The sequence below is a fragment of the Stegastes partitus genome, unplaced genomic scaffold (assembly GCF_000690725.1).
Source record: "Stegastes partitus isolate 25-593 unplaced genomic scaffold, Stegastes_partitus-1.0.2 Scaffold1840, whole genome shotgun sequence".
Taxonomy (NCBI): Eukaryota; Metazoa; Chordata; class Actinopteri; family Pomacentridae; genus Stegastes; species Stegastes partitus.
This window is the reverse complement of record NW_007579571.1, coordinates 145,858-154,700: the sequence shown is the minus strand read 5'-3', so window position 1 is coordinate 154,700 and position 8,843 is coordinate 145,858. Positions and strand designations below refer to the sequence as shown.

General features: G+C 48.0%; 2 protein-coding genes across 2 annotated transcripts in view; one reads left to right on the top strand and one right to left on the bottom strand.

Moving 5' to 3' along the window:
* The first annotated feature begins 225 nt into the window (after positions 1–225).
* Positions 226–4,228, top strand: ctrb.1 (chymotrypsinogen B, tandem duplicate 1). The gene is made up of 7 exons (XM_008302575.1): positions 226–282; positions 770–873; positions 970–1,049; positions 1,699–1,777; positions 2,335–2,515; positions 3,802–3,935; positions 4,012–4,228. The coding sequence occupies exons 1-7, from the start codon at positions 231–233 to the stop codon at positions 4,171–4,173; spliced, it is 792 nt and encodes a 263-aa protein (XP_008300797.1). The 5' UTR covers positions 226–230; the 3' UTR covers positions 4,174–4,228.
* A 2,055-nt stretch (positions 4,229–6,283) lies between these two features.
* The window catches only part of agrp (agouti related neuropeptide), an 8,891-nt gene continuing 6,331 nt past the window's right edge, over positions 6,284–8,843 (bottom strand). The window contains exons 2-4 of the mRNA XM_008302574.1: positions 7,748–7,955; positions 6,701–6,798; positions 6,284–6,573 (exon numbers count right to left, since the gene is read on the bottom strand). Coding sequence (XP_008300796.1) covers positions 6,382–6,573; positions 6,701–6,798; positions 7,748–7,886 — 429 coding nt within the window. The 5' untranslated portion in view covers positions 7,887–7,955 and the 3' untranslated portion in view covers positions 6,284–6,381. The remainder of the gene's footprint in view (positions 6,574–6,700; positions 6,799–7,747; positions 7,956–8,843) is intronic.

Here is an 8,843-nt window from a genome sequence, read left to right as displayed (position 1 = left end):
AACCAACATGAGCGCCAGCTGTCCAAACTCCCACCATCCTCCGATAAGACGTCCCCCCGTCCAATCACTGCGCTCTGATAAGACGTCCCCCCGTCCAATCACTGCGCTCCGATAAGACGTCCCCCCGTCCAATCACTGCGCTCTGATAAGACGTCCCCCCGTCCCATCCAATCATGTCACGGCCTGGGTGTATAAAAGTTGGTGGACCAGGAGGAGGGCATGATCGAGCCATGGCCTTCCTGTGGATCCTCTCCTGCCTTGCCTTCGCCGGCGCCGCCTATGGTGAGACTCTCTGTTTACCCAGCATGCATCAGTCACACAGTCAGCGATTAGTAGCTATTATATGGATATCTAACCATTCTGTGAATCGATGAATCCGCTTAAGTATTCTTTAATAAAAACAGTCTAAGTTCTGTGATTTCAGCTTCTTCTGGGTGAATGTTTTCTGGTTTGGTTCCTCTGTGACGGCAAACCGAACGTCTTTGGTACAAACAAGAGAAAAAACGACTGAGTGTCTGATCTAGAAAAAAACTGACCGACTGATCAAACAAGAAGAAAGAAGTAAAATCTGTCATAAACAACAACAAAACAGTATAAAGATCAGTAACAATAACTCATCCACTAGTTTGGATCATTATCAATCACTGATTGATCAGTGTCAGTGTTGAGCTTCTAATATTCAGAATAGAATCGAAACAAAAACATCGTTCCTCATGTTGTTTGGTTGTTCTGTTTGTTGTTATTGATGATGTCATAATGATGTCACCAGGCTGCGGTAGCCCCGCCATCCCCCCCGTCGTTTCCGGATACTCTCGTATCGTCAACGGTGAGGAGGCGGTGCCTCACTCCTGGCCCTGGCAGGTGTCCCTGCAGGTAAACAAACGAACAAGCAAGCAGAGCCAGGTGTGTTGATGTCATGCTGACGTTGTTGTTGTTGTTGTTGTTGTTGTTGTTGTTGCTGTGTTTCAGGATTACACTGGCTTCCACTTCTGCGGTGGCTCTCTCATCAGTGAGAACTGGGTTGTGACTGCTGCTCACTGCAATGTCAGGTAAACTCACCTGTGACTCACCTGAGCTCTATCCTCAGCTACACACAAATCATCCTATTATGTTAGAAACTGTGAATGATATTATTTATATTGTTGAATGTCAGTTTGCTCTAAAGGTGTGAGACGTGTGACACCTCCACACCTGTCGAACTAAAAAACAAACCAGCACTCAGTGAATTCGTTGAAGATGAACCTCGTGTGGGATTCAGGTTAGCGCCGCTGACTCAGTGGTTAGCACCGTGGCCTCACAGCTAGAAGGTCGGCCGGTGAGGACACCCGGGATCTTCCTGCGTGGAGTCTCCATGTTCTCCCCGTGCAGCGTGGGTTCTCTCCGGGTTCTCCGGCTTCCTCCCACAGTCCAGAAACATGCTGAGGTTAATTGGTGATTGTAAATTGTCCGTAGGTGTGAATGTGAGTGTGCTTGGTTGTCTGTCTCTAAGTGTAGCCCTGTGATAGACTGGTTACCTGTCCAGGTGAACCTGCCTTCACCCTGAGTCAGCTGGGATAGGCTCCGCCCCCCATGACCCTAGTGAGGGTTAAGGTGTAGAGATGATGGATGGATGATCCTGGCTTGGAGTTTCAGAGAATAAAGAACAGAGTGTGTGCAGGTGTTTCCGGGTGTCTGATGTTTCTGTGGTTTTCTGAGCAGGACTTCCCACCGTGTGATTATCGGAGAGCACGATCGCTCCTCCAACTCTGAGGACATCCAGACCATGAGTGTTGGCAAGGTGGGTGACAACCAGCATCCTGTTTAACGTTTATCATCCAGACTGGGTCTGCAGGTATCTGTGGTTCATTCAGTCCAAAAGAACATCTCAGATCTCCACGTCTTCCTTCTTCTCTGCCTTCTTGTGTTTCTCATCACAGAAACCTACATTCATACTTAAATATCTGCAGCTCAACTCTGACTGGTTGTAGTTCCAGTTTAATCCTGACTCCTTATAATTCTAGTTCCAGTTCCTCTGATTCACTTCAACGGATCTACGTTGTGATCTTAGATTCTTAAATGGGTTTGAACTGGTCAGAATGATGCTGGAGGATCTCAAACTGGAACTCTGCCTCCTGAGAATGTGATGACAGATGTGTCCAATCAGAGCTGTGATTCAGTGGCATGATGCTGCAGATCGCTGGAGTTAGAAGCTATGAGGAGTGGGAGGGGCTTGTTGTTCCACATCTGGCAGCTGTGTTGCCTCCAAGTCAGAGCAGTGAGGACCAAGTTCTAGGAAGTTGAACCTCAAGTATCTGAGGAGAATTTTCTCCACATCACATGTCGATGTTCTTCCAGGTGTTCAAGCACCCCAATTACAACGGCTACACCATCAACAACGACATCACGCTCATCAAGCTCGCCAGCCCCGCCCAGCTCAACATCCGTGTTTCTCCCGTGTGCGTGGCCGAGACCGGAGACAACTTCCCCGGAGGCATGAGGTGTGTGACGTCTGGCTGGGGCCTGACCCGCTACAATGGTAAGAACACCTGCTGCACGGGCCAATCAGGGAGCACCTGCAGCACGGGCCAATCAGAGTCAAGTTATCATTATTTTAAACCCCATATGACTGATATTACAAATTTACTCAACAAGTTAAAATATTAATGTTCAGACCCTACAGTGTTAAATTTAAAACAGATTAAGCAAATGAACTTAGATAATAAGGCTGAGAACCAATCATACGATTTACACTAACAAAGACTAATTTGGAAGTTCTATGTATAAAACTTCTGTAAAATTCCACATCACAGAGACGCCTGCAGTGCTGCTAAAGAATCTAAATGATGAAACAAACACAACATCGGTTTGTTGACATAACTTTAGCTTCCTCTTTAAATGCTGCAACAGACTACTTCCTGGCAGCTTGTTGTCCTCGCTGATACTGAACTTAGTTTTCAGGTGGATGCTGACCTTCAGTCACTTATTGCATAACAGACTTGACCGTCCAACTCCTGCTGTGTTCCACACCCGAAAAAATTATGTTTGGACCCAACAAAAAGAAGCTGACACAACATTTTGGATCAATCTTTTGAGGTCAGACAACTTCTAAGGAGATAACGTTGAGCCAACCAACTACACGGAGTTAGAGGAACTGGCTTTTCCACTTCTGTCAAAGGTGTTTTTAATTAGCTAATGAGTGGCACCATAAACACACTAAGCTATTCCAGCTAGGATTTTTATGTTATTTAAAAGGATTTTAAGTACCGTGTGCTCAATAACCATAGTTATGAGTAAATGGTGAATGTTCTGCACGTACAGAGAGCCTTTCTACCTCAGTGCTACTCAAAGCGCTTCACACTGTTTCTCATTCACCCATTCACACTCATTCATGCACCAGCGGTGACAGAGCTGCCATGCAAGCTGCTGCCTGCCATCGGGAGCAACTTCTGGTTCAGTGTCTTGCCCACGGACACTTCGGCAGTGAGCCGCCGAGTACAAGTTCTTAAATTGGAAATTTAAAAAAAAATGAAGTTGCTGTGGTGTTTAGTAAGTTGAGGGAGGGAATCCTGACGTCAAGGTTAAGAAAAATTAAGTTACGTCAGCTGGAATTTGGATAATTTTATCTCTACAACGGGAAAAATCCTTTTGGTTAACATGTGAATATCTCGCTAAAAGTGGTGACAAAGGGTCTCAAGTAGACACTAATCCAGTGTGTTTGGCCTCTTATGGGGCCACCAGGGGGAGCTGTAACCAAGGGAGCAGTCTGACCACTGGGGGCAGTATAGAGCACAGCACCACAGTTGATGTGTTTTTGTGTTGCAGCTGCTGACACCCCCGCCCTCCTGCAGCAGGCCGCCCTGCCTCTGCTGACCAACGATGAGTGCCGCCGTTTCTGGGGCAGCAAAATCACCGACCTGATGGTCTGCGCCGGCGCCTCCGGAGTCTCCTCCTGCATGGTGGGTAGAGCCTCGGTCAGAAGAAGTAGCGCCCCTCAGTTTGTATCGTCCTGCTCACCTCTGTGTTGTCTTTCAGGGCGACTCTGGCGGTCCTCTGGTCTGCCAGAAGGCCGGAGCCTGGACTCTGGTGGGTATCGTGTCCTGGGGCAGTGGGACCTGCAGTACCTCTATGCCTGGTGTCTACGCCCGCGTCACTGAGCTGCGCTCCTGGATGGACCAGATCATTGCTGCCAACTGAGCATGTCAGACAGGAAAGCTTCAACCTGATCCTGAATAAAACCCAGAAACTCTGAGACTGAGACTGGTGTCGTTTGTTCACTCTGAGCTCTGATAGTGGTTCATACTAAACGTCTTGTGTTTGTCTCTGAGATGGAGCGCTGCTCTTCTCCTTCATACCTCTGAGTCTGTTTCCTTTTAACACTTTGTCACTGATTAAATGACCAACAATCATCACAAATGTCCTTTTTTACTCATAACAGCAGTAACTACACCATTCTATCTCTTAAACAGCTCTGAACTGCATCAGTTCTCAACAACAGCATTTTTTCTGAGTGGAACAGCAGAATATTTCCTCTAATGAACAGAAACTAATCATTTATTAAGACTATATTGAAAATTCAGGCTCCGAAGTAGAAACTTAAAGAACCAAACTGAGTCCAGCTGTGGTTCCATCAGTCCACCTGCATGAACATGGTTCTACAAGGAGCTGAGAGCAGCAGAACCTTCTCAGTTCTGGACCGTTGGACTGTGTCTATCTATGTCTGCATCATGGCTCCACATGGAGAAGACCTGAACAGAGGAGGAGAAACATCTGACTGAGAGACTGGACAAAGATGGAAAAGGATCCAGAAGATCAGTGAGCAGCTAGAACCCAGTGCAGCCCAGTGTGAGCAGGAACCAGGAGGTCCAGAAGGAGCCACAGCAGCACTGATCAGGGCTGCAGTGGTCGTCCTCCTACAATGACTCCACGGACAGTCAACTACTGTCACTATGGAGCTGTGGACACCAGACAAAGGCAGCTGCTTCAGACTTGGCACAGGGCTGATCAATGGAGACCAGAGTTAGTGTGAAGCTCACACAGTGTGAAGGACACTTCAGAACATCAGCCTCTATGGACGGAGGAGCAGAACTAAACCTGGCTGCTGCTCACAGCTAAACTTCCACATCAAAGTTCACCAGAGAACATGAACAGAAGCCTGATGGATGCTGGAGAACATCCTCTGGTCAGATGGAGATCAATGTGTTGGGCTCACATGGAGTCCAGATGTTTGGTGTGAACCTGACCAGGACCACCACAGTGGATGCATGGTCCTGACAGTGAAGCACGGAGGTGGCAGCATCATGATGTGGGGCTGCATGAGGGCAGAAGGTGTTGATGACGTTTCTAGAAGCTCCATGAATGTCTGAGGATGAACCAGGATACTGGCTGACCAGATGAAGAAGAGGAACATTCCAGCAGGAGAACATCCACAGAACAACATCATCAGGAGCTTCTACACCAGAACCAGGTGGAACCAGGACCTGGACAGTGTGAGTCCTGGTCTGAGTCCACCAGAAGCCCTTTGAGGTGTTTTCCAGAGACATGGAAGTGCTCCTTTTGTTGTGTTCTGTACTAAACATCGGCGCAAAACACTTATTCCAAATATACAGACCTAAAAAAGGGGAAAAAAGTAATTTAAAGAAATGCATCAGCTGCTGACATGTGACCTGTTCTCTTGAAAATCAACTTCGACTCCTAATTCCTTTCTATGTTAAAACGTTATCTGACATATGTAGGGGTGGTTTCCATGGAAACGATCTCTTGTCTTTACCTGTCTTAGATGTAACTCGACACTGTTGCTTCTTCTACAATGTGAAGTCTGTGCAGCTCAGCACACCAGCTCACCTACACATGTGCTCACTGTAAAGACTGTAATATCAGAGTGCTTCAGCCCAATGTTGGAACCACAAGAAAGTTTCACCTGCAGCTGGCAGGATCCGTTCTGTCTGAAGCTCGGGGTGTCTGAGTCTGTTTCTGAGACTGTCATCAGTCTGAAGCTATAATGAGTCTTCCAGCAGATAAAAACACCACATTTCCCAAGTTAGAACCTGGGTTTGCATGGAGGTCTGTTCAGGATCAAACATTTGGGGAATAAAGGGAGCTGTACTCTGTGATGGAGGTCTGCATCTTGGTGTGTTCAGCACCTAGCTGGAGTCAGGCTGTGGTAGCTTAGCTTAGCATAAGGCTAGGAGGTGAGCGAAACAGCTAGCCTTGCTCAGGCTGTTCAAAATATTTCTGCCTCCATCTTTAAAGCTCACAAACGGATTCTCACGAATCAGCAGGTTCAGAATCACTCACACAAACTCTGTGGATTTAAACATGTATTTTTTCTCAGCAGAGCACATTTAAAGATCATCGACATGTTTCCTGTCAGCAGCATCCTTCTTTCTGCTGTCAGGTGACTCTTCAGGTACGCCGTGGCGGGCAGGCGTGGCCGACTCGGCGGCAGTAGCAGATGGCGTTGAAGAAGCGGCAGTAGCAGGTGTCACAGGGGTCGCAGCAGGGCAGCGGGTAGCCCAGACAGGACTGCTGGTGAGGGATGCAGCGACGCGGCGAACGCATGGCCCGACCCTGCAGCTGCAACGCTGCCGACGCATCCTGCAACACACGGAGACAACAGGTGGATCCACAGAACAGACGGTTCTGCACTTTCACTGTGTGTAATTAAGGGCTACCATCCCATCACAGGGGGAGCAAAACCGGACTGCTGGTCCGAAAACTGCACCTCATCATAGGAGCCTCCGTCCATCAGGAAGTGATCCTCCACCGAGTCTTCGGGCAGGAGGGCGGGGTCATGTACAGGGTCAGGGGCGTGGCCTCTCTCTGCAAAACACACACCTGCTGCTCACCTGAACTCCATCATTGCACACCAGCTACGGAGCTCAGTAACAAACGTGATGACATGCAAAGCGAACAAACAGCCGAGCTCAGAAACATGAACTCCGGCTGACGTCTGACACGTCTGTGGAAGAAGCAGGACAAAGATTCAAGTGTTTGGATGATTCCTTCACAGAGTCTCTGGAGACTCAGACTAAATGATAAACCTTCACTTTACAAGTGGATGTAAACTTCATTTCATGACTGTGCAGTTGTTAGGGATGTTCTGATCCAATCTGAAAGGCCAGGACCAACTGGTCTTATCTGAGCCTGACCTGTTTACATCTGCTGTCACACAGGTGTCATGAAGAGAGAACACAGTCGCTGTGAGGCTACGCCAGATCAATAATCACCATAACACACACTGATCACAGTGAATATTAGAGCTGGACTTTCAGTCACCAGACTCATGGGTTGCTCTTCAGTCAGCTCTGCTCCACCTGTCACTGATCCACACAGTCCTGAACACCTGAGTTCTGGTTGGAGGTCCTGAACCTCCTCAGAGTCTCTGTCATGGTCCCGCTGCTGCTAAACACCCACAATGCTCTCTGCTGCCACCAGGAGCTGTAGTGTGTAGACGCCTCCTCTGGTCTCTACAGGACTAAACAGGAAGACGTTTGTGGTTCCCTCAGATGCTCAGCTGAAGAAGAACAGACAGAACCGGTGGAACTCTGTCTGACCTCATGATCCAGGTTTACCTGTAACATCAGAGCCAATAAACTAAACAACAGAACCGATCATCTGCTTTTAGGAACTGAGCTCAACTTTTAACTCTCTCACCTAAAACCTGCAAACACTTGTTTCATTGTTCATGAAGTTTCTGGTGACAGACAACAGAAACAGTCCCTGCAGTGACAGGTGCTCAGGTGACAGAGGACGGACAGGTGCTACTGACCCATGTCGGACAGGTAGGAGGTGTCGGTGCGGCGGCCGGCGGCTGGAGCGTCGTCCAGCTGGATGTTTCCATGAACCAGAGACGAGGAGAGCCTGAGCAGACTGAAGGAGCAGCAGCAGAGCAGCACTGAGCCAAACATCCTGCTGCTGACAGGAGAAGAAGAATCTGCACCGGAACTCCCACAATTCTCAGCTTCTCCACCAGGAACCTGCCAGGAACAAACACAGGCAGCTTCATTCACTACAACCGTCATTTCATACACAGCAGTTTCCAAGTCATGAGCTCCAGGCTGAACATCTCTGGAAACAGATGTTCAACCTGGAGCTCATGTCGTCTCCTCGTCCTGCAGATGTTCAACATTCTTCATGTTCCTGCCGTCTCCTCTCTGCTCATCGGCCGTAGAAAGATGTTCCACCATCAGTAGAAAGATGTTCCACCATCAGCTGAATGTATCTCCACCAACTGGCTCCTCTGGTCTCTGGTTCTGATCCGTGCTGCATCCATTCATTGATCCAGTAGGATGGATTCTCCTTCAGTCTCTCTGAGGAAACTCTGGCTGCAGTGGAGGATCAGACCCAGGAGGAGGAAGGTTCTGGTGCTACAGGATCAGAACTGGGAGGGTTCTGGTTCTGGTTCTACAGGATCAGAACCGGGAGGAAGAAGGTTCTGGTTCTACTGGATCAGAACCAGGAAGATAACTGTAGATGATGTATAACTTTATCAGTTCTGGTGATAAATGATTTGGTCTCTATGATTCTTCAGAACTCTTCCATTGAAGGGTTCGGTTCCATTCAGGTCCGTTTCTGTCGGATCTTTGCTGCTGTGATTCTAAAACCAGAACATTTGAATTTCACTTATGACTCAGTTTATTTTTCAGCACAAAAAACCTCAGTCGGTGTTTTATTCTTCAGGAACTGAACAGAATTAAATCTGGTCCGGTTCAGAAAGCTGCTCCTTGAAGAACCAGCAACAAGCGTTTCTCTGATCCGACCCGATTCATCATCTGACACATGAACAGAGCATCTGGACCATTCATTCACTGATATTAGACGAACCGTCCTGCAGCACGGGAAGGGAAAATCACACACACACACAC

Coding starts and splice junctions, on each gene's coding strand:
- ctrb.1 (XM_008302575.1), top strand. CDS start 231: ATGGCCTTCCTGTGGATCCTCTCCTGCCTTGCCTTCGCCGGCGCCGCC. Junction 1,050..1,698: donor GCTGCTCACTGCAATGTCAG/GTAAACTCACCT, acceptor TTTTCTGAGCAG/GACTTCCCACCGTGTGATTA. Junction 2,516..3,801: donor GGGCCTGACCCGCTACAATG/GTAAGAACACCT, acceptor TTTGTGTTGCAG/CTGCTGACACCCCCGCCCTC.